Source organism: Macaca thibetana, chromosome 12, assembly GCF_024542745.1.
Source record: "Macaca thibetana thibetana isolate TM-01 chromosome 12, ASM2454274v1, whole genome shotgun sequence".
Taxonomy (NCBI): Eukaryota; Metazoa; Chordata; class Mammalia; order Primates; family Cercopithecidae; genus Macaca; species Macaca thibetana.
Genome location: NC_065589.1, coordinates 70,296,297 through 70,323,891, shown reverse-complemented (window position 1 = coordinate 70,323,891; position 27,595 = coordinate 70,296,297). Strand labels below are relative to the sequence as shown.

At 40.0% G+C, this 27,595-nt stretch overlaps 2 protein-coding genes across 12 annotated transcripts in view; both read left to right on the top strand.

The window, feature by feature from the left end:
* Positions 1–27,595, top strand: part of MAP3K20 (mitogen-activated protein kinase kinase kinase 20) — a 763,073-nt gene that overhangs the window by 99,576 nt on the left and 635,902 nt on the right. The window lies entirely within an intron of this gene.
* PDK1 (pyruvate dehydrogenase kinase 1) overlaps positions 1–27,595 on the top strand; it is a 72,325-nt gene that overhangs the window by 37,481 nt on the left and 7,249 nt on the right. For 7 of the 11 annotated variants that reach the window (XR_007718205.1, XR_007718211.1, XR_007718213.1 and 4 more), the window contains one exon: positions 297–492. Coding sequence is in view for 1 of the 11 variants with exons in the window: in XM_050751354.1 (XP_050607311.1) it covers positions 297–437 (141 nt within the window). In the remaining 10 variants the exon portion in view is untranslated. Of the gene's footprint in view, positions 1–296; positions 3,609–10,438; positions 25,635–27,595 lie in introns of those variants that run through there. The other 4 variants (XR_007718210.1, XR_007718209.1, XR_007718208.1 and 1 more) reach the window with 4 other exon arrangements.

Genomic DNA, 27,595 nt, shown 5'->3' with positions numbered 1-27,595 from the left:
GGGTCATGTTTGTGTAAAATTTCAATACAGGAGCTTCCAGGATGGCTGGGAACTACTGTAAGCAACAAACTCAGTCAACCTGCACATCAGTCAGTGCCATAGATTTAATAAATAAGATGTTTCAAATATACATACCATTTAAAAGTATAGTTAGGTGGTATAAGGATTAATAAGATACTAATAGAATGTTATCTAATTTGTCATAACCTTTTTACCATTCTCTATTTTCTCAAATAATGAATTCTAAAAAATGCCAGACTTAATAGGTCTTAGGTTTTTTTTTTTTTTTTTTTCAGGCTTTGTCAACAGACTCAATAGAAAGACTCCCAGTGTATAACAAAGCTGCCTGGAAGCATTACAACACCAACCACGAGGCTGATGACTGGTGCGTCCCCAGCAGAGAACCCAAAGACATGACGACGTTCCGCAGTGCCTAGACACACTTGGGACATCCGGAAAATCCAAATGTGGCTTTTGTATTAAATTTGGAAGGTATGGTGTTCAGAACTATATTATACCAAATACTTCATTTGTCGTTTTCACAAAACTATTTGAGTAGAATAAATGGAAACTGAATTCCATTTGTGCCCATTAAACCTCCTAAAGGATGAAATCACACCTATTTTACACTTATATTTCACAGTAATTGAACATATTTTTAAACAACTGTAGTTTTGGTCAACTTTTTGCTTTGTGGTAGACTTCAGAAGTGTGGAAATCTTTGGGTTTCTATAGGAAACTAGTTTTTTTTTTTAAAAAATACTTTGTTTGCTAGAAACATTTTCTAAATAATAGTGATTAGCTGGTTAGCCATCTTCCTGTTATTTGGAGGAGTTCTGCCATCTTTATTCGGTAGTAATATGGTCTTCATGTTTATCAGTGACTGACTACAAGTAAAGCAGAAAACAGTTGCCCTGTAATCACAGAACCAGCCACCATTCGGCGTCTATGTGCATTGTCTTAGCTATGAGGTTAATTCATCATTTTTAAATTTTATTGTAAAGAAGTGTAATGACTATCTCTCTGTGGATCTATGCCAAAATCATGGACCGTCTGTTCTAAGTGTACTTGTGATTAATGCAAGGAGAAATTTTTATACTGAAAACAAACATACTAGCAGCTACTAAAATAGAGAAGAAATTGAGGGCAAAGTAATATGTCTCCAAAACTGAACTGATTGCTTGTTGAGATTACCTAGAAAGCTTTTGGAAAAAAATGGGAGTTTTTCTGCATCCTACTCCAGATGTACTGAATCAGAATCCCTAGGACTAGAGCCTAGAAATCTCACTTTTAAAAATGCTTCCTAGGTGAGTCTGATGCCTACCCTAGGTTGGGAACCACTCTTTCAAAGTAAGTAGTGATGACACAGCATTTACTAAAGTAACAGATCTGTAGGTTTTGGTTTCCACCTATTTAAAGCCAGATTTATAGACTCGAGAAGACAGAAACTGAATCCCACACCTGGTGCAATTAGAAGCATAATTAGAAGCAGAAGAACAAAATGCCAGGTAACCAAAGCATCAGAGCCATCATTGCTCAAGTCTTTTTTCTTTCTCTTTTTCTTTTTTTTTTTTTTTTTTTTTTTTTTTTTTTTTTTTGAGACAGGGTCTCGCTCTTTTGCCCAGGATGGAGTGCAGTGGCATGATCAAGGCTCACTGCAGCCTCAATCTTCTGGGCTCAAGTAATCCTTCTACCTCAGCCTCCTATATAGCTGGAACTACAGTTGTGCATTACCACACCCAGCTAATTTTTTTTATTTCTTGTAGAGATGAGATCTCGGTATGTTCCCAGGCTAGTGTTGAACTCCTGAGCTCAAGAAATCCTCCTGCCTGAGTCTGAAAGTGCTGGGATTACAGGCGTGAACCACTACACGTGGCCTATTGCACAAGTCTTGACAAACAACATATATTTTCTAAATCTATCCAAATTTCGTTATCAGGGAGAAGTTTGCTTAGGTTTATTAGAGCCGTCCTTTGCATTCGTATGGTAATTTGTACTTTACAAACACTTTGATATATTATAACTCTATTGGTCTTTGAAACAAAGCGATGCAGTGTAGGTGGTATCATTGTCTTTCTCACTCAGTGTAGCCCAGAGTTGCTCAGAGTCGGAGCAGACCCTGAGGTGTATCTGCAGATCCTGTCATCAGCTGGCAAGTCCAGGAGACTGTGTCATTTAGAGACTTGTTGTTAGTTACCCCTCAACATCTTTTAAGGTGGCAGGAAAATACAGTGGACATAACATTTTAAAGTAAAAATTTTAAAGTTTAAAGAAGAGTTTTGCCACTTAAACGGGAGAGCTTTGTCTGGAAAATCCATTGAGTTGAAACACTTCATCCTTGGAAGGATTATGTAAGATGAACAATTGTGATAAATGTGTGGATTAGAGGCAGTTAGTGAATAGGCAGTTAGTCCAGTGCCCTCATTTAAGAGGCCAAGATCCTGATTCAGAGTAGGCATCCTTTGCCCAGAATTTCTTAGCTAATCTGACCAAATGTTGGGGAAAATGTCTCACCTAACCCACTATTCCTTAATTATGGATTTTGTGAAATACAATAGAACATGTTAATGAGTAATTTATATTAGTTTGATGTATTACAATTTTTTAGCTTTAAATTACACTTTTCTTATAATGATGAAATGTTTTAGAATCCTTTGAATCTAAGTATTTGTTTCCTAAATGAAACATTTGTACAACATTTGATGTTTTTACTTATGAAATATTCTCCTCCCTCAAGAAAATTAGAACTTTTTCTCTCTATTTAAAAGCTAAGAAATGTTTTAAAGGAAAAATGAAATTTTTTCCTTTAGCTTATTTCTTAAGGTAAAACATCTTTTTACTCTGTTATTGTGGTAATGGACAGAAAATTACATACAAAAATATTCTGGGAGAGCTTTCTCCTAGTTGGTTTTAAATCCTTGTGCTACCTGAAAGGTTTTTAGATTTTACAGGAGCTATTTTGTCCACCAGCATTAATGTAACACAGTGTAGTTATGAAAATATATTGAAGGACAAGAAGTGGACACGAAGTGATTTTTGTAACCTGAGCAGTTAATGAATGTGCCAACATTTTCTAGGAAGGGACAGCAAGAATATTCTGCTCTGTAGTTAAAATACTGGCGGGCTTTTGATGTCTTCATGCTTAATTGTGATCACTTTCTTGCACTGTGATGTTTTTACGTGAATATGTTGGAGTGGAAGTCTACCTTATTATTTTATAAAATGTTTTCTGTACGACAATAAACTGAAAACATGGATCACCCTTATTTTGAAAATAAACTGAGTCAATTTAGCTTTTTAAAAATATGATCATCTCTTTTAAATAGAATCCTCTTCCACCATCAAGGCTCAACATTTTGTAAGCATCCAAAAAATTGATAGTTAGGGGGCTTGCACTAAATTTCACTATCTTCAGTAGAGAGGAACTGTTTGGAACTTAGATTTCCAATGTGTATATTCTAATGGAGAAAGCAAGAGGTAGAGTTTGTATGTTTGACTTACCCTAGATTTTTATTTTCCATACATACCACAGATGATTGACTTGTTGCATAAATGAAGATCTTCTGTTGTGTGCTTTTCAAACACTGTAAATAAATTTGAAATTTGAATAACTTTCCACAGTATAACTGTAAAAAAAAAAAAAAAAAAGTCTTAATTTAACCAGCATTATTACCCTCTGCTTGTATCAGCTGAATGGCAGAACTAAACTCCTATGAATTCCTATCCTATTTCTAACTGATGGGATATAGGCACCACAATTTCCCTTCATTGTTGAAGCCAACAAGTTCCATAACAGAACTCCAGAGGTAAAGAGCTGGGGAAACTGTTAGTTTTAAGGTCACACTGTTGCCCTGTGAATGACTAATCAGAGGAAGCCAAAAAACAGCCAACCAATTTCAGTTTATGTCTTTAATTGTGATGTAAGTGTGAAGTATCTACATATGGGTAATCATGGTTGAGTTAGGTAGTTTGCAAACATGACTTTTGCCGGAGGAACTTTTAATCATGTCTGATTAATTTTTGGCCCCAATAATTAATTTTCTTACAGTCAAACCCAATGCACTTGAAAAATAATATAATTAATACTGTGTGAAGGATTTTTTCCATGTTATAAAAAGCAAATCACTAGTTTGCTTAGTTCTGGCATTCATAAAGTACTGCGCCTTCTGTTCTATTGACATGTTTGGAAAAAAGAATTGAACATATGTACCACCCCCCTCTTTCTAAAGTCTCCACAGTTCTTTAGCAATTGCTAACCGTAGGTTTTTAATAGCAAAAGACAAAATTGTCAGTTTTTGGTGCAAAACTCTACTCTTTTTGGTTGACTTGGAAAAGCTGTTGTTTATATTGAGAATTGTGACAGCTGTCTTTTACTTTGTTAAATTAGAGATTATTTAGCAAAAATGTAGTTTCACCCCAGTAAAATAAACTTCCACGTGAGGGTTATGTTCATTCAGGGTATTTTTTGAGAGTGGAAGTACACTTCCTGCATTTGTCACAGATAATATCAGAAATTTTGTTGTTTTGATTAAAGTGTTGCCATCTACTTATAAGTTAAAAATGCTGAGAAGGTTTTTTTTGGAAACAGTTTATGAAGCCAGGACACTTTTAAGTTTGACTCAAATATAAAAAGCCACAGTATTCTTGCCATGGTTTTGTACTTAGATGTCTCTCATTATGGGATTCAGAATGTAACAGTTATAGTACTGTATGAAAACACTTAATACACAGTTCTACAGTTACAGTATTGCATGAAAATACAGTATGGTGTGAAATTATTTGTCCAAAACTGTACTCTACTCTCAGTATCTCCATAATGCCCAGTATGTAGTAGGCACCTGTAATTGTGAAGCAGCCTCGTCTGGGGTAAATACCGAGGTTCTTGGTCTCACGGCCAAGGAGATGGAGGTCGCAGACACACAGTTTGGAGCGGTTTAATAGGCAAAAGGAAAGAACAGCTCTCTGTTACAGAGAGGGGTCGGGAGCAGGTTGCCAAGTTGTAGTAAAAATGTCAGGGTTTTTATAAATGGGCTAGCGAGGAGGGAGCTCATGAGGAGGGGATGTCTTATTCTCCTAGGGCCCGAGGACGCTTTAGTTGGGACCAGGTGTGCTATCTGTGCAGCGCAGAGCTTTTTATCAGCTCTTATCCCAGTCCCTGACCACGTAGGCTCTTAGACTCTTAGTCTGTGTTTCTTTGTCCTGCTTATCTGGAAGGGAGAGTTTCTATGTCTGTTCCCATACATCTTGCAGCTGCAGGCATCCCCCCTAGTCTGCTTTTAGCTTCCTTATCTTAGTGCCCCTAAAGGGAAAGGAATGTGCTTATTAAGGGCCACTGTTTTACTGGGGTTAACTGCATGAGGTTAAAAAGGGAGCTGTTTTTGAGCTGCTGTTTGTTAAAAGGAAAGTTTTCTGCTGGGGACTCGCTTTACCCTGTTTACCTAAATTATTTTTGCCTTCTATAACAATTGTGTGCTCAGTAAATACATAAGGAATAATGAACTTAATAACATATTTTTTCTCCATTCTCAAAATGATACTTAAAAATGACTCAGTACAATAAAGAAACTGAGTAGTAACCAGTGCAAAACTAGCAAAAGGATGAAATACACAAGAAAATGAGAGAATTTAAGAGGAGTAGCAAAACAGCACTGCTGAAGTTACGGGTTTATTTTAAAGTTTAAAATAGAAGTAAACAAGCAAACACGCTGATAGTGGTTAGGCTTTCTGTCCCCACCGCACACATCTCATCTTGAATTATAATCTCCACATGTTAAGGGAGAGACCAGATGAAAGTAATTGGATCATGGGGGTGGTTTCCCCCATGCTGTTCTCGTGATTGTGAATTCTCATGAGATCTAATGGTTTTATAAGTATTTGGTAGTTCCTCCTGCATTCATTCTTCCTGCTGCCCTGTGAAGAGGTGCCTTCCGCCATGATTGTGAGTTTCTGGAGGCTTCCCCAGCCATGCGGAACTGTGAGTCAATCCTCTTTTTATTATAAATTACCCCGTCTCAGGCAGTTCTTTATAGCAGTGTGGGGACAGACTAATACCCACTGGGTTAGCTGGGGTAGGTAAACAGCAGCCAGCTGGTGGGTGTCCCTTGATGGAGGCTTTGCAGGCTGCAGCAGAAGGGACCCTTCCGATAAACCTCCAGTCAGGAAAGGAAAAGGCCCAAATATACAGTATTTCAATTTTTTTTTTAAAGGACATAACTACCAATAGAGATTTAAAATAATCATAAGAGTACCATTAACTTTATGATAAAAATTTTGTAAGTGGAGAAGAAATGGATATATTTCTAGGAAAACAGTATAAGATCCATCTAAGATTTTGACAATTTAAATCAACCACTAAGGAAATGAAATCAGTAATCACAAGTCCACCTCGCCAAAAGGCAATTTTTGAAAGATGAATGTTACCAAAACATCAAGAAACTGATAATTCCTATCTTACAGAAACTTTGAAATGAGAGAAAGCTACCCAACCCATTTCAAAGTTAGTAAAATCTCAAAACTACACTTGAGCAAAGACTATGAAATATTAATAGACCAATCTTGTTTATGAACATAGATGGAAAAATTGCCAATGAAATATTGGCACATTGAATGTAGCAGTGCATAAAAATATTGTATTGAGCAAAAGGAGAATCCCAGGAACAGGAGGATGTTTTAATGTCTAAAAATCTATGTAATTTACCTCTCTACAGATTAGAGGAGGAAAAACATGAACACATCAACAGAGACAGGAAATTCAGGTTTTTTGCGGGGGATGGTTGTAATTAAAAGTGCTTAACTCACTTATATAAGCCATTATATCCAGTTACAATAAATCTTGTATAGTGGCAGATGTAAGACAGATACACTGGAATTATCTATGGGGTTGGATCCATGGGCCTGCCATGGAAAATTTGTTGAGTTATATGTCCAAGGGTCACCATTTGCAAGGTGTTAACAAAAAGTTACCTGCCTATGGATTCCCCTTTCTAACTCTGGCCTATTATTTTGGAACATGGAGGAAACAAACATCTGATGTTTCTGTGTTTGGGTAAACATTATTAGGCTTATAAAAGGGCCTAGTGTTTTTTTGTTTGGTAAACTGTTGCCTTTCCTGCTTTGGTATGGCAAATCTTCCTTTGGAGAAGAAGATCCCTTTCATCTTAAAACCAACTCTCAGTGACAAACAAAAGCAACAAATAGAAACAACCACCAATTAAGAACCATCAGGTGATGCCTCATTTGCTGTGGTGCACAGCTGAACTTGATTATTGCTCTTGGATCAGGGCTGGCTTAATAAGGACTCGCTTAACCAATGGAAAGTAAGGTTAAATCTTTGTAAGCAATGCTTCTGATGCGAATCACCTGGACATCTTGAGAAAATGTGGATTCTGGTTCAGCAGGTCTGGAGTGGGGCCTGAGATTCTGCATTTCTAACAAGTTTCCTGGTGGTATTAATGCTGCTGGTCTGTGAGCCACACTTTGAGTAGCAAAGGACTAAAGGTTGTGAGATAAACTGCTTTTAGCAGCCCAAAGGGCCAACTGGAAAGTTGAGACCAGTTGCAGAGCAAATGGAGAGACAGATCTGCTAATCTGGTTCTTAGAGTACTTAAGAAGGATCTATTGAGAAATGTCTGTTCATGTCCTTTGCCCACTTTTTGATGGGGTTGTTTGTTTTTTTCTTGTAAATTTGTTTGAGTTCTTTGTAGGTTCTGGATATTAGCCCTTTGTCAGATGAGTAGATTGCAAAAATTTTCTCCCATTCTGTAGGTTGCCTGTTCACTCTGATGGTAGTGTCTTTTGCTGTGCAGAAGCTCTTTAGTTTAATGAGATCCCATTTGTCAATTTTGGCTTTTGCTGCCGTTGCTTTTGGTGTTTTAGAGACATGAAATCTTTGCCCATGCCTATGTCCTGAATGGTACTACCTAGGTTTTCCTCTAGGATTTTTATGGTATTAGGTCTAACATTTAAGTCTCTAATCCATCTTGAATTAATTTTCGTATAAGGAGTAAGGAAAGGATCCAGTTTCAGCTTTCTACTTATGGCTAGCCAATTTTCCCAGCACCATTTATTAAATAGGGAATCCTTTCCCCATTTCTTGTTTCTCTCAGGTTTGTCAAAGATCAAATGGCTGTATATGTGTGGTATTATTTCTGAGGACTCTGTTCTGTTCCATTGGTCTATATCTCTGTTTTGGTACCAGTACCATGCTGTTTTGGTTACTGTAGCCTTGTAGTATAGTTTGAAGTCAGGTAGCGTGATGCCTCCAGCTTTGTTCTTTTGACTTAGGATTGTCTTGGAGATGCGGGCTCTTTTTTGGTTCCATATGAACTTTAAAGCAGTTTTTTCCAATTCTGTGAAGAAACTCATTGGTAGCTTGATGGGGATGGCATTGAATCTATAAATTACCTTGGGCAGTATGGCCATTTTCACAATATTGATTCTTCCTATCCATGAGCATGGTATGTTCTTCCATTTGTTTGTGTCCTCTTTGATTTCACTGAGCAGTGGTTTGTAGTTCTCCTTGAAGAGGTCCTTTACATCCCTTGTAAGTTGGATTCCTAGGTATTTGATTCTCTTTGAAGCAATTGTGAATGGAAGTTCATTCCTGATTTGGCTCTCTGTTTGTCTGTTACTGGTGTATAAGAATGCTTGTGATTTTTGCACATTAATTTTGTATCCTGAGACTTTGCTGAAGTTGCTTATCAGCTTAAGGAGATTTTGGGCTGAGACAATGGGGTTTTCTAAATATACAATCATGTCATCTGCAAACAGGGACAATTTGACTTCTTCTTTTCCTAACTGAATACCCTTGATTTCTTTCTCTTGCCTGATTGCCCTAGCCAGAACTTCCAACACTATGTTGAATAGGAGTGGTGAGAGAGGGCATCCCTGTCTTGTGCCAGTTTTCAAAGGGAATTTTTCCAGTTTTTGCCCATTCAGTATGATATTGGCTGTGGGATTGTCATAAATAGCTCTTATTATTTTGAGGTACGTTCATACAGCCAACAGACACATGAAAAAATGCTCATCATCACTGGCCATCAGAGAAATGCAAATCAAAACCACCATGAGATACCATCTCACACCAGTTAGAATGGCAATCATTAAAAAGTCAGGAAACAACAGGTGCTGGAGAGGATGTGGAGAAATAGGAACACTTTTACACTGTTGGTGGGATTGTAAACTAGTTCAACCATTATGGAAAACAGTATGGCGATTCCTCAAGGATCTAGAACTAGATGTACCATATGACCCAGCCATCCCATTACTGGGTATATACCCAAAGGATTATAAATTATGCTGCTATAAAGACACATGCACACGTATGTTTATTGCAGCACTATTCACAATAGCAAAGACTTGGAATCAACCCAAATGTCCATCAGTGACAGATTGGATTAAGAAAATGTGGCACATATACACCATGGAATACTATGCAGCCATAAAAAAGGATGAGTTTGAGTCCTTTGTAGGGACTTGGATGCAGCTGGAATCCATCATTCTTAGCAAACTATCACAAGAACAGAAAACCAAACACCGCATGTTCTCACTCATAGGTGGGAACTGAACAATGAGATCACTTGGACTCAGGAAGGGGAACATCACACACCGGGGCCTATCATGGGGAGGGGGGAGGGGGGAGGGATTGCATTGGGAGTTATACCTGATGTAAATGACGAGTTGATGGGTGCAGCACAGCAACATGGCACAAGTATACATATGTAACAAACCTGCACGTTATGCACATGTACCCTACAACTTAAAGTATAATAATAATAAATAAATTTAAAAAAAAAAATAAAATAAAATAAAATAAAAGTTAATTGATATTAAAAAAAAAAAAAAAAAAAAAAAAAAGAAGGATCTATTCCTGATGTCCAGGGTACTTGGTGGATGTGTCCATGACCTCGAAATTGAAAACCCATTAATCTTTGTGAAATCTGAATTTTAAGGATCTTACCCAGTGAGCATATAACTAGTGGAAATCCTGAAAATTGGCTAATGCAAGGAAGTGATATCCATGTATAATGCTTATCTTTGTATCCATTTCATGGGGAAGGTCATGGAAGACGACGGTAAACTTCAGTGGTTAATGAGAGCTTCACTAACGTTGTCTGTTCCAGACAATAAGTGAAGTCTCTGGCAGTGGGAAGCATGGACCCAAGACTGAAAGCTCTGGCACTTTACAGCAGTGGTAGCGGATAGATAGGACTTACTGTGGCCCCTTAGGGCAAGGCTCAAGTGATTTTCTCTGGTGAATGTCGATGTGGATCTAGTCTCTAGGGTTAGATCTAGGCGGGTAACATCAAAGTCACTTGGTAAGATCTCTTATGCCTGTGAATGGAAGGCCTTGATAAAACTTCATTATTAATGTTTTGCGTTAATTTAGCAGATGACTATAGTCATTTCACATAATCTAATACATGAATGTCCTGTATAGGTGACTGCTGAGGATTTAGCGAAGGAGACTCCGCTTACAATTTGGCTGGTAAGGTGGATGCTCCTGACACTACTGATGGGCAAGGATGTTAACATATCTAAAAATGTTCTGAGATTTGGATTGTGATGTGTTAAATTTCTAGACCAATTTGAGGAGAATTTAACAATAGTGAGCTTTTCAACTTATGAACGTGGTATATATCTTTTTTTGCGGGGGTGGGGACAGAGTCTTCCTCTGTTGCCCAGGCTGGAGTTCAGTAGCGTGATCTCGGCTTACTGCAACCTCCGCCTCTGAGTTCAAGCAATTCTCCTGCCTCAGCCTCCCCTAGTAGCTGGGATTACAGGTGAGCGCCATCACGTCTGACTGATTTTTGTATTTTTAGTAGAGACAAGGTGTCGCCACCTCAAGTGATCCACCTGCCTTGGCCTCCCAAAGCGCTGGGATTTACAGGCGTGAGTCACGGTACCCAGCCAAACATAGTGTATATCTTCATTTACATAGGTTGCCTTTGATTTCTTTCATTGGTGTTTTGTAGTTTTCAGCTTACAGATCCCGTGCATATTTTGTTAGACTTAAACCTAAGTATTTCCTTTTTTTTTTTTCTAATAACTTAAAATTTTTTTTAAAAAATGTGTTTCCAATGTTCATTGCTAATACATTTCACCATTTGAATCTCCAGTTCAGAAAAATCATGGCCTTTGGAGTTTTACTAAATAACATAGTTCCACCTTATTCATTTGGTCTTTGATGTGTTGTCCATAATTGAGGAAGTGGCAGTATGTCCAATGCAATATCAGGCTGCCATTAACTTGACTTTGCCCTCTTGTCTAGCCCTTTCCATTTAGACTACTTGGAAGGGTCAGCAGTAAAATTTCACTGGCCCAGTCCAGGGCTGCTTGAGTGTTACTGTTTTGTGCCACAATATGATGTGCGCAGACTACTTTTCTAGTTTTGAGATTATTTTGGAGCTTTATATTGGGTATGTTCTTATCCAAGTATCATTGGGGTATTGATCTCTGCCTTTTTCTTTCTTATTTTCCAAATGGCAGGTGGTAAATGGCTTATTAAGCAATTATAAGGTTCAAGATCTCAGCCCCAAAGATATGTTTGTAGATGACAGGCTTAACATTCCTGAGGCTCTCAGAGAAAACTTCTCCCTCTATAGACTCACCATTTTAAGAAGGAGGCACAGGGCTTGGTTGGCCCATTTAGTTAGTCACACACCTATATTACTCTCCTTGGCATCTTACCCCAGCCCATCCATTGGGTTGTGTCAGCCTTTATTTCTAAGTGAGAATCCAGTCAACAAGAGGCACAAGAGATAGAACCAAATACCATAATGCCTCTTTCTATTCCACTGTGAACAGTCAAGGACACTGGAGGCCTCTGGGTAGGACACATATGCGTTCAGGAGCCTCTGAGCTTAAAGATGTGTGAGTGGAACTAACTAGACTGCCCAGGTTTGGTCTACACTGTAAATCTTTATTTTTTATTTATTTATTTATTTTTTTTTTGAGGCAGAGTCTTGCTCCTCTGCTCCACAGTGTAGAGGTGTGATCTCAGCTCACTGCAACCTCCGCTTCCTGGGTTCAAGCAATTCTCCTGCCTCAGCCTCCGAGTAGCTGGGATTACAGGTGCCCGCCACCATGCCCAGCTAATTTTTGTATTCTTAGTAGAGACAGGGTTTCACCATGTTGGCCAGGCTGGTCTCGAACTCCTGAGCTCAAGTGATCCTCACGCCTTGGGCTCCCAAAGTGTTGGGATTGCAGGCATGAACCACTGCGCTCAGCCTCTCTGTAAATCCTGAGTCGGTACGGAGCTCATGAAAGCTGTGCTGAATGGGTTTCTTTAGATTTTCATTTTCATGTTTGCCCCATTTATGCTAATATTAATTATTGGAAAATGCATTCACCTGCTTTACTTCTTTCTGACCAGCATAGAGGCAGGATCTGTGGAAAGACATTTACCACCTGTTTGGAAAGGTCAGCATGCTGATATTCACTAACTGCCACCCCCACAACTCCCCCTCCCCCAAACCTGATAGATATATAATTTCTGCAGTCCAATCACTATTCTTCTCAAACTCCATGAGCCAGATTTTGTACATACTTTGTGTGACCTTAAAACTCTGTACTATTATAGATCTAAAACCATTTAATTTTGTAGATACCTCCAATGGTGGCATCATTGGGTCCTCTCTTGGATAGCATAGTCCTATGGCTAAATGGGTCATTGGTTGATCATGCTTCATGAGAATATGATCCCTGGGAGAAATATACAGCTAATTTAATAACAAATGAGTGTCCTAATTCTGGAGACCTGGGAAGTATTGATAAGAGTATAATGATCATAAGCAGACATTGGGTGCTTTAGCAAAGCCAATTTGCCTGCATCCTCTGGAAGGTAAAGTATGCCAAGATCTCCTGTCTCTCAGAACTTAATCAAACTCTTGGCAACCACATCTGCACTCAGCAACATGAAGCACAAGTTCTGTTCAGTTGCCCATATGCCGTCATGAGTTTTGCCATATATATCATCTGGCTTTCAGAGGACCTTTCGTGGTTGCCAGGTCAAGTTCCTGATACAGAAGTGGCATCGGTGCTGGTGTTAATGGCTGCAGTAAAGTCAAATTCCTTGCTTATAGTGCTCTATGGTAGCAGTGAGAATGGTGGTAGTTTCTTTTTTCTTTCCTTTTTTTAAAAACCTTTTTCATGTTGAAGTTCACATGACCATTTTAAAGTGTAATTCAGTGGTGTTCAGTACATCCACAATGTGCAATCACCACTTCTATCTAGTTCCAAAACATTTTTACCACCTTAAAAGGAAACCCTGCACCCCTTAAATAGTGGTAGTTTCTCTATCATGCCACTTTTGTAGCATGCTTTGGGGTCTTATTCCTGGGATCTTTCTCTACAGTGGTATAATTATATAAGGGTGGAAATATAAAAGAGTAAGCCTTTAGAAACAGTTTGTGTCTAAATTAGCCCTCAGGCATATTGTCTTCAAAGGAATGTTTTAAACCAGCCAAAGACTAACATCAACATGCTTATATTTTGAGTCCCAAATTGAAATCCAAAATAGTGAGCCAGGCATGGTGGCTCGCGCCTATAAGCCCAACTACTCCAGAGGCTGAGGTGAGAGAATTTCTGGAACCTAGGAGTTCCAGGCTGCAGTGGGCTATGATTGTGCCACTGCACTCCAGCCTGGGTTACAGAGTGAGATTGCTTCTAAAACAAAAATTTGAAATAGTAAATGCATTGATTTTTTTAAATATATATAGAATCAAACAATTGTGAAAATGTAATTGGCTAAGTTTCATATACAGTTCTTCATAAAAACTCCCGGTATTCTCTAAGATGTAGTTTGAGCTAGCCAAGGATGATGGCTTCAACATGCCTCCAGTTGTCTTGTCACTCCAGGGCCTGCCTCAAACCAAAATAAGACTTGCTGTTACCCTGAGACAAGCCAAACTGTCATTGCCTTGGCAGCCACTACAACTACAGGTTGTTGTATCATGCCAAGCTCTGTTCTTTGTAACTACTAGAATGGAGTGGGATAGTAACGTGACGGTGAATCCGAAACAATGGTACTAGGAAGGAGGTTGGCCAAACTCAGAGTGGAGGCTGACACTGTATCTGGTTGTAGCAGAGCCGGTCCTAGGGGAATAGGCTCAGCAATACCAAGGATGAGGGCCAGAAGGGGGCCAGAAGGGAGCAGGGGTAGGGGAACTCTAGGAGCAGCGTAGCATTGATAACTGGCATCTGAAACCTACAGTTTCCAGTTCAGAGCAGTACACCATATCCAGTGTATACTTACACTCTAAGACATTTCCTGGGCGGTGATCTAGAAATGATATATATATACACACACATATATATATTTGTGTTTTTTTGAGACGAAGTCTCGCTGTCTCCCAGGCTGGAGTGCAGTGACGCTATCTCGGCTCACTGCAAGCTCCGCCTCCCGGGTTCCCGCCATTCTCCTGCCTCAGCCTCCTGAGTAGCTAGGACTACGGGCGCCTGCCGGCACGCCCAGCTAACTTTTTGTATTTTTAGTAGAGGCGGGGTTTTACCGTGTTAGCCAGTATGGTCTCGATCTCCTGACCTCGTGATCCACCCGCCTCGGCCTCCCAAAGTGCTGGGATTACAGGCGTGAGCCACCGCGCCTGGCCTTAGAAATGATATTTTTAAAAGGAGCTGTGTTTCAGTGTTAGACTGTAGTTATCCAAGCACTATCAGATAGTGTGCAGTTTTTGTAGTATAAGGTAAAAATCTGAATAATAAAGATTTTTAAATAACAGTTTTAGTTAATACTTGACTCAACTGACATTGAGACTCTTGATGCAAAAACGTAAGTAGAAGAGAAGGCTGAAAACTCAAGACCATCATACCCTGTGGGGAATTTACAATCTATAACAAACATATAGCATGAGATAGGAGAAAAGAAACTGAATGGTAATGATATTGCTGGAACTAAAGTCTATTTAGGAAATGGAAATACATAGCAAGAGGAGTCAGCTACTTCTTGGGCATTGATCAAAGAAAAATACACAAACATACAGAAGGAAAGAAAGGTCGTTTTATTTTATAACATTTTCCTTCTGATTCTGGGTGATTATATAGCTAGTCTACTCTTCCACCCGCAAGATTCTGGGGGTATTTTGACTAATGTTATTTGCAATGTCCGTAAACTCAGAAGAAGTTAGTATTAATGGGAATATGAAAGAACCTCCAGTTATTGTGCAAGAAATTTTACATTTCCATCATGTTAAATTGTACAACTGTTTGTCATTCACTGTGCTGTAAGTCTATGTGAAACCAAATCTGTGGATTTACCGGTGGCCATTTTACCACCTCCAAACTATCTTTTATTTTTTTGAATTGTATCTCTTCTTACTCCATTTTCTTCTGATTAAAATCCTTCATGTTCTCCTGCATCATATGTCACTCATTTTTGTGTGAGCCACCTAGACCCTCTGAGAAAAAATTCAAAGCTTCCCACTATATGATTGTTCGTTCACTGAACATGTATTTTTTGAGTGCCTACTGCATACTAAGCATTATGAAAGGCACTGAAATGGAAAAGACTAAGACATCCACCATCCGCAGATGGGCTTTTGTAGGTCCTGGAATTGAATTTGTCTTTTCTTTCCCCTATCATTTAACAGCCACTCAGGATGTTGGTAATTGGGTATTTTCATAAACCACATTAAATTGTATATTTCTGAATTTCTGTAATGGAAAATCATTATAAAGTCCCAAATCAGTGAAGATAAACTTACTCCACTATGCAAAACTAAAAATATGCTTGACTTAGAAGCTTTATTTTCTAAGGAGATAGTTAATAATGGACACTTGAAATAGCACCCTAAATGCACTTTTAGTTTCCAATCAGCAGATAGCAGCACTTGATTCCAATTCAAAGAGAAAGTTAGGATGGTATTCTGTGTGAATGCTGTCTATGACAAGGACACTCAACTTCCAGAAAATGATTCTTAGTGGAAATTAGGCACATTCTAATTGGAGATTGTCTGGTTTGTCTTTGCAAGGGGAGCACTGCTGTACATTGGTCAGGTATATTTAAGGTAGAAGACAGCTTTTCCTCCTCATCAGTATAAACAACTGGACTTCTTTCTGTTAAGTATCATATTAAACACAATCTGAAATTTTACTTACTATAAAGAAAATTTTATGCTTTTTTGATTAACTTTTCTCAGGTGCATTCTAAGTGAAGTGAATTTGATTTATTTCAATTGGAGTATTACTGCTGTAGGCACAGAGGTGTCTGCTGCACTCAATAAAATAAAGACCACACAGAAGAAATTATATTAGAGTCCAAACAACCCAAAGAAATCGAAGGAAATGCTCTAAGGAAGGAAATGCAGACACTAAGTTTCTAAAACGGACATGCGTGTATCCTTAAGTGCACATCATCATTGGAATGCGTGATTATCCTGCTGTTTGTACTTGCAGTATTGTCCCAAAAGTAAACTGAATTATCCATCTGGCAAATGCAATAGATGGGCCCTATGCTGGAGTGCAGTGGTGTGATCTCAGCTTACTGCAACCTCCGCCTCCTAGGTTCAAATGATTCTCATGCCTCAGCCTCCCAAGTTGCTGGGACTATAAGTGCCCACCACCACGCCTGGCTAATTTTTGTATTTTTAGTAGAGACAGGGTTTCACCATGTTGGTCTGCTGGTCTCAAACTCCTGACCTCAAGTGATCTGCCTGCCTCAGCCTCCCAAGGTGCTGGGGTTACAGGTGTGAGCCACTGCACCCAGCCAGTATCACTTTTAGTCTGTAATATTCTAGCTTGTTCATCTAGTATATCCTTCGCTGTTAATTCTATAGTACAGGATTTCAGGTTTATGTTCACTCAACAGTGGCTCTTCTTGGTTTATCTTCTCCAAAATGTATCTACTGCTTGAATCGTCCCTCTTGTTCTGCAGTCACTATTTGAAAAATAGATATCCAGTATGTTTAGGCACTGTCTGCCCCTATGATGCCTCTCAGAGCTCTGAGCGTGGGATCTGAGCTTGCAGGGCCAGAACAAGCCAGCATGATGGGGGGCTCCTCCCTGCGTCTAGGTTTTTGAAACACGTCTTTTCTTTTGTTCTCCAGCTCTGGGTTGGGCTGAAAAATTATTTTCCTGTGGTTATTCATCTTTGGGTTACCTCATAATCACCTTTTGGTTTCTCAGTTTTGTATTATCTGTATATTCAGTTTCCTACATCAAATTATCTCTATTTAATTTTTGTCTTTTTTCTTTGAGATGGAGTCTCACTCTGTTGCCCAGGCTGGAGTACAGTGGTGCAGTCTCGGCTCACTGCAACCTCTGCCTCTCGGGTTCAAGCGATTCTCCTGCCTCAGCCTCCCAAGTAGCTGGGATTACAGGCGCCCGTCACCACGCCTGGCTACTTTTTGTATTTTCAGTACAGATGGGGTTTCACCATGTTGGCCAGGCTGGTCTCAAACTCCTGACCTCGGGTGATCCGCCCTCCCTGGCCTCCCATAGTGCTGGGATTACAGGCATGAGCCACTGCACTCAGCCTCTAAAATTCTTAGTTTCTGTTTTCCTTATTTGATTAATACAGCTGTAAAAATAGCAAAACATGTATCTAAAGTTTTACTTCAGTGGCAAAGGAGGGTTTTTATTTTGTAGAATTTATGTGTGATTTTAAGTGAAATATTTGTTTGGATCTTGTGGTAGCATATAAAGTCAATAAAATCAGAGACTTCGGGTTATAGAAGGGGAAAAAATCCTCAGCATCACATTCAGCAATGGTTTCAATTCATGAACAAGTTGATAGTCAAATCCTGAGTATAAAATACTTTGCATTCTATCAACTTCTTCTCAAATTACTAGTAAGAACTTCATATTTTATGTGATTCTCTCATTGACTATTTTCATCTTTTCCTTAAATAAAACCAGGAGCAAAAACCTCAAAAGTACCAAAAATCAATCAGGATGAAAAAATGTGCATAGTCCTTTAACCACTAAATAAATTGAATTTGTAATTTTAAAACTTCAAAAAGGGAATCTCCAGACCCACATGGTTTCACTGAAGAATTCCATCAAACATTTAAAAAAAAAAAGTTATCAGTTTCATACATTCAGTATATTAAAAAAAAAAATTGTTAGTTTTGCACAGTCTTTTCCAGGAAATAGAACAGGAGGGAAACACTTCACAACTCATTTTATAAGACTAGTTTTACCATGATGCCAAAACCAAACACAATATAAAAAAGAAAACTACAGATTAATATTTCTCATGAACTTAGAGGCAAAACTCCCCCAAAAATATTAAATCCATTAATGTGTAACAAGAAGTACATGTCATGACCAAATGTGATTTATCCCTTGTAAGCAAGGATGGTTCAAGATTCATAAATCAATTAGTGTAATCATAGAAACAGGCTGAAGAAGAGAAATCATATGATAATATCAACTGACATAGAAGCATTTGACAAAATTCACATATATTCAAAATAGCCAGTGGTCCCCATGTTGGGATCTGATAGTGCTGACTCCCCTCAGGCACCTTCTCCCATCTTTGATACTCCCTGATGTAAGAATAATGCTTTTTTGTATCTCATCTTATAAATCAGTGAGTCAGAATTCGTAAGAAATACATGGCTAGAAATGGAATAAATCAAACACGTATTTAGCAAATCATAATTATCCAAGCCACAATTTTAAAAGGTGTTTTCTCACAGAGAAGAGCATTTCTCTAAATATGTAATGTTGTTGGAAAATTCATAATTATTCCTATGGTACACACTTTTTTGGCCTAAGCTAGTAAAGACCATTTCTCTTCCCAAGATCCACCATTATACATTAACATTTGAATATTTTCATTATACAGCCAAGATAGCAATTCCCAGATCCAACGCTAATGTACTTCCTGGCTAAAGCTGAAACTCTTACGAGCAATTAACTAATTCATGAGTTAATATTGTTTAGACATAAGCCTCTAGAACTAAGTGAGCCTAATGTATGTACAACGCTTAGCACATTTCCTGCGTATAATACTCAACATATGATAGTAATTAGTATCACTGCCATAAACTAACAATGTCAAGAGGTTTTCTACATTGATTAGAAGGATTTTTGTTTTTTAAAAAAAGCGTTTTCAAGCTAAGCATAAATTTCTCAAACCCATGGACGTAGGTGATAGGAACACTGTGTTCTCCTAAGTCCAGTCACCACTCTATCCAAAATTCAATTTAAAATGTGCTAATAGTTTTTCTGTGTGTTTAGCCAAATACATGCTACACATGCATGTCAGTAAAAGAAAATGCTACCAGTAATGTTTTGTTTTTGTTTTGTTTTGTTTTGTTTTTTTGGAGACAGAGTTTCGCTCTTATTGTTCAGGCTGGAGTGCAATGGCGTGATCTCAGACCACTGCAACCTCTGCCTCCCGGGTTTGAGCGGTTCTCCTTCCTCAGCCCCCTAGTAGCTGGGATTACAGGGGTGTGCCACCACACCTGGCTAATTTTTCTATTTTTAGTAGAGATGGGTTTTCACCATGTTAGCCAGGCTGGTCTTGAACTCATGACCTCAGGTGATCTGCCTGCCTCGGGCTCCCAAAATGCTGGGATTACAGGCATGAGCCACGGTGCCCGGCACAGCTAGTGTTTTAATTAAAGCCTTTGCTACAGAAAAGTTGTGTCATTTGGGTACTCTGGGAAGCAGATGCTGAGACAGGAATGTAAAAGGTTTATTGGAGGGTAACAAAACAATTTAGAAGTGAATTGTGGAGGAAGCAGTATTGGGCATAGAGAACCTCAGACCATGATGCAGAGCTGAGTCTTGACTAACATGAGGAGCTCAGGAGCAAAGATTGCCCGTGAGGATACCCACTCAGGGAAGAAATGGCGGAGGGTACCCTGGCCCTGCTCAGTCATTGGTAGGAACTTCCCTAGAGGGGTGTGGCCTTGAGTTGAAAGCTGAAGCACAGCCTGAAGGAACTGACAGATGGAGCTTATCAGCTAATTTGCATTTTTTACAGCTAAACTGGACATTCATTCTTGAGGGGAAATCTGAGCAGTACACCTCCATGACTTCAGAAGAAATGCTGGAGAAGACAAATAGTAAAATCCTTATTTGACCTTTTTTGCTGCTAATTCCTTTTTTTTTAAGAGGTGGAGTCTCACTGTCACCCAGGCTGGAGTGCAGTGGCACAATGATGGCTCACTGCAGCCTCAAACACCAGAGCTCAAACAATCCTTCCACCTCAGCATCCTAAGTATCTGAGCTTATGGGTTTACCACCATGCCCACCTTTGACTTTTTTCCTTATTCCCTATCAGATAGTCTCCCATCTGGACTATCTGAAGGGTGGTTTTAAAAATCATATTTCTGTGGAATACCTACCCACTTAAAAATGTGTAATAATGATGCCAATGGCTGCTGCCATCATGCTGGCTGCAGCAGGGAAGTGTGGCTGGAGCTGCGTACGCCATGGAGCCAGGGGAATCCCTCCTCCTCCTGAGTTGGGACAGGAATTTCCGGTGCTGCTGTGGCCGCCCAAACCGCAGCTGTAGACCCAGGCCTCCTGCTCTACGGAGCAGGCAGGAGCCCTGCCCTCCTGGCCTTCCCAAACTACAGCCGTGGATCCAAGCCTCCCTGTGTTCTTGAGGGAGCCGGAAACAGGCAGGATCTGCCCTCCTGGGTGCAGCTGCAGCTGCCGCACCCACAGCTTCAGACCTGGGTCTCCTGCTCCAGGAAGCAGGCAGGAGCTGTGGATAAGCAGGAGCCCTGCCCCTTCCAAGTTGATGGGGTGGGAGCTCCCGGGTGCAGCTGTGACCGCCCTCCCAGGTGTAGAACCCGGGAATCTCTGTAGCCTGCACCCTCAGGGATCCCAGGAAGGCTCCCCCACTCCCACCAACCCCTAGCCCTGCAGGTTCAGGGGTGTCTGTTCAGAGTCCTGAATGGAAGGGGTGGGTCCCCAGTAAGTCCCCACCTTCTGGCCAGGGAGGGCCTGAAGACTGGGGGCCAGGCTGCCAGTGGCTGCCAGTCCCTCCCACAGGAGTGGGGACTCATGCTCTTCCGTGCTGCTCATGGCTGCCTATGGACCAATCAGCACGTACTTGTTCCCCTCTGAGGTCCATAAAAGCCCTGGGCTCAGCCAGAGCAGGGCAGAGGATGACGGGATGACCAGCTACAGAGAGGAAGTACTCTACCCATAGCTGGAGATGATGGGCGACCAGCTGCAGAGAGGAGCTACCCTCTGCTGAGAGCTTCAGAGACCTGCAGGCATCCGAATGACTTGCCTGCAGAGAGGAGCCACCCTTTCCAGGGCTGCCTCTCGGCTGAGAACTGAACACCCAATGGAATAATCTGCCTACAGAGAGGAGCCACCTACTCCTCTGAGCTATTCTAACACAATAAAACTCTTCTTCACCCTCCACTTGTCTGCATACCTCATTCTTCCTGGATGGAGGACAAGAATTCAGGCACCATGGCCATAGAGGTCTGGCCAGAAAAAATTGACACCCCAGAGATCCTGTAACAATCATCTATTTCTAATTCAGAAACACTTACAAAAAGATTTCATAAAAATTAAGGTAACAGATAACGTTTTTCTGAATTTTAAGTTGTATTAATTTTTCATAAATTTGATGCCTCATGACATGTCTGTTAAGTATTAGTACATAACAGTGATGAACGTTCAGGAATAGCTGTTTACACTTTTTCTTGGACATAACTTTGCCTTGTCTGGCTACAGACCCTGCAGAGAGTTTGCTCCTGTGTGGGTGGAGTGGCCGCCTGGATCCCACACTTGCCCACTCATGTGCTCCCTCCCACAAGAGTCTGAGCACAGTAGGCCAAGCAGACAGGGTGCCCCTGCTAGGAGTCTGGCAAAGGGGCTGAGAGAAATCTTGCATCACTGCCAACTTTGGGTTCAATATTTCATGTTTTTCTGAAAAAAAAGCTTAGTGTTCTGAAAACAGCACTGAGTTATTCAGTGACTAGAACAAAATTTAGAACTTCTCTACTGCCATTAAAATTAAATAGTAGAGGCCGGGCGTAGTGGCTTATGCCTGTAATCCCAGCACTCTGGGAGGCCAAGGCGGATGGATCACCTGAGGTCGGGAGTTCAAGACCAGCCTGACCAACATGGAGAAACCTGGTCTCTACTAAAAATACAAAGTTAACCGGGTGTGGTGGCACACGCCTGTAATTCCAGCTACTTGGGAGGTTGAGGCAGGAGAATCGTTTGAACCCGGGAGGCAGAGGTTGCAGTGAGCTGAGATTGCACCGTTGCACTCCAGCCTGGGCAATAAGAATAAAAGTCCATCTCAAAAAAAAAAAAAAATAGAAGCAAAATACTGCTTCACCAAGGATAACTAATATCTTATGCAAAATCATCTTTACAATAATTATGTGAACACTTTTTGAAACAAATCAATTATGCAAGAGAATCGGTTATCAGTTACACTAAATTGGCTATGTAATGAGACTTACTAAATTACAAGGTTAGGGAAGTAGAGCTTGTGGTACCTTGTTAAAAAGAACATCTTTACATCTTAAATTAGCAAGTCCATATCCTAAGTCTTATTTTGCTACATGAAAATTTACTCAGTCAACAAACATTTAGGGAGTGCCTACAGTAGAAGCAGCACTGTGGGGACGCAGCTACGAACAGGCACTTTATAGAAGAAAATCGGAAAGTGAAATCTCATGTAAGTGCTGAACCTGCTTAGTAATCAAGGAAGTACAAACTAAGACCACATTGAGGCACTACTATTTTATATCCCTTAGAGGAAAGGTCTAAGAAAGCCAAATGGGAGAATATGAATCAATGTGAACTCTCATACATTATAATGCATGTGCAAATTTATAAAATAACTTTGAAAACCAATTTAGCAGTTTTTTGTAAAATTACACATTGACATAACTTGTGACCTAAAACTCTACTCCTAGAAATACATTCTAGGAAAAGTTGCACGTATTTGGAATGCTAATAACAAAAACAACTGGAAATACTCTTGAAACCCAATGACATGGAATAAGTAAGTTTTGGTATATTGTATTTATCCAGTGAAATAATATACAGCAGTTAATGAACTATAGCTCCACACATGGATATGAATCTTAGGAACATAATTTCAAGTGGAAAAGAACTCCCGAGAGACTGATACTGTATAATATCTCCATAAACTAAAAAAACCCAAACAAAACAGTGCTCAGGCCTATGAAAACCTACATTTTTTGAAAGGTGAGGGGATGATAAATGCAAAACTCAGGCTAATGGTTGCATGAATGGGATAGGGAAAAGCACATAGGTGAATGAATGGTATTGTTCAAGTTGAAGGTTTTGTGAGAAATAAGTTCATAGAGGTTCATCATCTTATGCTACATAATTTACTTAGATGTGATAGGTTATTTTTAAATTTAGGAGTATTTTTAAATTAGGTTAATTTAAAAAGCAATAAAATAATGCTCCCTCTTGAATAGCATACTTCTGCATCTAAATTGGCTAGTGGTTGGACTGACAGTGGAATGCATGTTTTCTTTCAGGGTAGTGTCTTGGAAAGTCAACTTCAAAACAATAGAAAAACAGAACATGGCATACAGTATGCTTTCCCAATAAGATGTTCTTTTTCTGTCTTTGTAATTTATAAAAATGATTGGTTTGTTTGTTTATTTAGGGACACAGTCTCACTCTGTCACCCAGGCTGGAGTGCAGTAGTGTGATCTCACCTCACTGCAACCTCTGCCTCCTGGGTTCAAGCGATTCTCCTGCCTCAGCGTCCTGAGTGGCTAGGATTACAGGCATCTGCCACCATGCATGGCTAATTTTTTTGTATTTTTAGTAGGGATGGGTTTTCACCATCTTGGCCAGGCTGGTTTCAAACTCCTGACCTCAAGTGATCCGCCCACCTCGGCCTCCCAAAGTGCTAAGATTACAGGCATGAACCACTGCGCCTGGCCAATTATTTTAAAATTCAATACTTAAGAAAATTGAATAGATAAAAATTATTAAATAATGTTTTATTAAAGATAAAAATATTCTTATTAAATGAAATAATTTGTATTAAAACGCATTCTCAGTCCATTTTGTGCTACTATAACAGGATTTCACTGAGTAATCTATAAAGAATGAAAATTTATTCTCTCACAGTTCTGGAGGATGAAAAGTCCAAGAACAAGCCACTGGCAGGTTAGGACCTGGTCTCTCTGCTTCCAAGATTTCTTGGCACCTAGAATACTGTGTCATGTGGAGGGGAGGACCATCATATCCTCACATGGCAGAAGATCAAGAGAGAGCTGATCAACTCCTGCAGGCCATTTTTCTGATGGCATTAACCTATTCACGAGGGCGATTCCTCATTACCTAAACACCTCCCATTAAGCCCCATTGCCCAGTGCTGTTGCATTGGGGATTAAGCTTTCAATACATGAGTTAAGACGGGAACAAACATTCAAACCATAGCATCCTCTGAACCTCTCAACTTCTATAGTTCCATGCCCCAGATGTAATGACTGAATATTTTTGTGCATTATTTCTAACATTTTCTATATATATGCAAACATATATTTATACACATTAAACACATAACTTTATTTAAAAACTTTGCTGAAAACTATTTGGCAATAACCTATTCCTTTACTTACAAAGCATATTTCATGTTAGAACCCATAAATCACCCTCAACACTTTTAGGGGTTATGTAGTTTTCCGTTATAATAGATACGTCACGATTTAAACAGTCATTTGATCACAGTTATTTAGGCTATTGCAATGTAACAGGACAGTAAATGAGACTCGGTCAATTTTAGTGGAGGCTTCCAAGTCTGCAAGTAAAAGCATCCAACTACCCCTACATTCTATAGTGAGATGATAGACTATGTAGGTAGGACTTATTATACAAAGGAGGCCTTTATAAACTGGCTTAGGACCCTGAAGTCATCATTCATCTTAGGATATACAACTATTGAAGTGTATAAGATTGAAAAAGAAAAGTTAAAATTTTAAAAGGAGATATTTTGAAACATGCTAAAGACGAAAACAAGGGGTCCTTTTTAGTTTACCCAAAAGTTGGTGGCAAGAATATACATTGGTCCTATGTTTGGACAGTGATGGCAACAAGCAATAAAGATTAAAACATTCCATTCCTACTTTGCTTCACTTTCATAATCATCTGGTAGGAAAGAGTAGAAGTAAAATTGATGTGTGAGAACTGAAGCCAAAGATGAATGAAGAAGAAAAGAACAATAGTGCAAACCACGATTCTGTAAAATAATTTATCTCTGCACCTGGAAAAGTTTGGAGCAGAATTATGCAATCTTCAAGCTGTCGGCTCAGGTGAGCAGATACCTTAGATGAATTCCCTGGCAACAAAATTAAGCGGAGAGCTGAGAAAATTTGTTTGGGAGAGTTCTTAGAAAATAACCTGGAAGAAGTTGGGGCAGGCAGGACTGACCAAAGCAAGAAGCTTTCCTACAGTGTGGCTGCAACTGAGGTCCCAGCTGATCCTTCTGGGAGTTCCAGAGTTGGGGTGGCTTTTCAGAGTTGTCCCACATTGAGGCTAGAGAAGTGGGCCGTTTTATTCCTGCATCAGTGAGCACTGGGAAGGGTGTGACTTTGGGTAAAGAAATTATGGTCTGCAGCCAATATCCCCAGCAGCTTGGAGTTAGGTACGTCGACCATACGGAGCAACTCTGGATGAAGTGCTGCAGTATCCCCTATAAGAAGTAATGCAGATTTTTCTTGCTGGTACTCATCCATTTCTGTTTTAAGCCCTTATCTTTGCATGACTTTCACCACTTGTATGCTACTCTCAGGCTTACCGGAAATCATTCTGCCACCCCCTGCCCCCAACTGCACTAGGGAGAGCAGGGCCTTGTGAGGTTTTCTTGGACTGCCGGGATATATCACGTGGACATTTGCACTCATTTTGCTGCTGGGCAGGAGAAGACCCTCAAGCTTTGCCTTATTCACCAGGGGTGCCCACATTCTCTCCTGTTCTTGGATTTCCAACTGTCTTGATTTCTCTCTTCCCATAGTCTGAACAAATTTCCATAGCTCAGTGGACCAGGGGTGGAGCTGAAGAGAAGCAGAGGACCAGGAAAAGCAGACACTCTGCCGATAACTCATTTTCTCCCATTTAATTTTTATGACCTGAATTATCTCTAGGCCTAGCTTTTTTTCCTTTTCTTTTTTTTAAACATCTAAACGTGTAAGCTTCAGAAATTTTAGCAGCTCTTTGGTTTTCTGCTGTAACAGTCTTTGCCTGAGGCAATGAATGCATTGACTAAATGAATAAAAGGCAAAGAGTAAAAAATTTAGAGAGGGATTTCTCAGGTAATATTTCAAAATATTATCCCGCCACAATTACACCCAGGGATATTGACAGGATCTGTGATGAGATCCATGAAAGCTTATAATAGCCTTTGATGGCTCATGAAAAAGGAAAAAGGATCAGATGATCAAAGTCAGGGAAAAGTCTCAATTTCATTTAAGGAAGGAAGAAAGAGGATGCTGCAAATTGTAGATGGGCAACCTTAATGTTCTACATGAAGAACATTCCAGACAAAACTGATCTCAGGCCAGGCATGGTGGCTCACACCTGTAATCCCAGCACTTCGGGAGGCTCAGGTGGGTGGATCACTTGAGGTCAGGAGTTCGAGACCAGCCTGACCAACATGGCAAAACCCCATCTCTACTAAAAATACAAAAATTAGCCAGGTGGTAGTGATGTGCACCTGTAATCCTAGCTACTCAGGAGGCTGAGGCAGGAGAAGCACTTGAGCCTGGCAGGCAGAGGTTGCGGTGAGCCGAGATCACATCACTGCACTCCAGTCTGGAGTGAGACCCTGTGTCAAACAAGCAAGACAAAACTCATTTATGTTTTTGATAGTTTGTCTTGGTCAGACAAAGGCTGTTGAAATAGGTATCTGGACTTCAGCAAATAATTGGACAGTCTTCTGAAATATCATGAATAAGATGTAAGAATAGGAACCAGAAGACAGAAGGGCAGGTAGATTTATAATACAGTGAACAACTGTGCCCAAAGAGGACTGGAACATGGCCACAGTAAAATGGTCAAGATAGATGTGGCTGTGGAAACGATGGCATTTGAGGGAAGCTGGACAGAACTGAGGATATGAAGTCTGGGGAAGAAAAGCCTCAGGGAACCTAGGGTAATCTGAAAGTGAGACCTGTCATCCTATGCAGGCTCATTCTGTGGGGCTCTGATATGGTTTAGCTCTGTCTCCCCACTCGAATCTCATGTTGAATTATAATCCCCAGTATTGGAAGTGGGACCTGGTGGAAGGTGACTGGATCAGGGGCTGGATTTCTTATGAATAGTGTAACACCATCTCCTTGGTGCTGTCTTCATGATAGTGGGTGAGTTCTCACGAGATCTGGTCATTTAAAAGTGTGTGGCACTCCCCACCTCACACTCTTGTTCTTGCTTCCACCATGTGAAGTGCCTGCGCTCCCTTTGCCTTCCACCATAAGTAAAAGTTTCCGGAGGCCTCCCCAGAAGCACATGCCACAGTGCTTCCTGTACAGCCTGCAGAACCATGAGCCAATTACATGTCTTTTATTTATAAACTACCCAGTCTAGGTACTTCTTTGTGGTAATGCAAGAATGGCCTAATACAGGCTCAAAGGAAAAAAAAACTAGAGCACATTTCTGA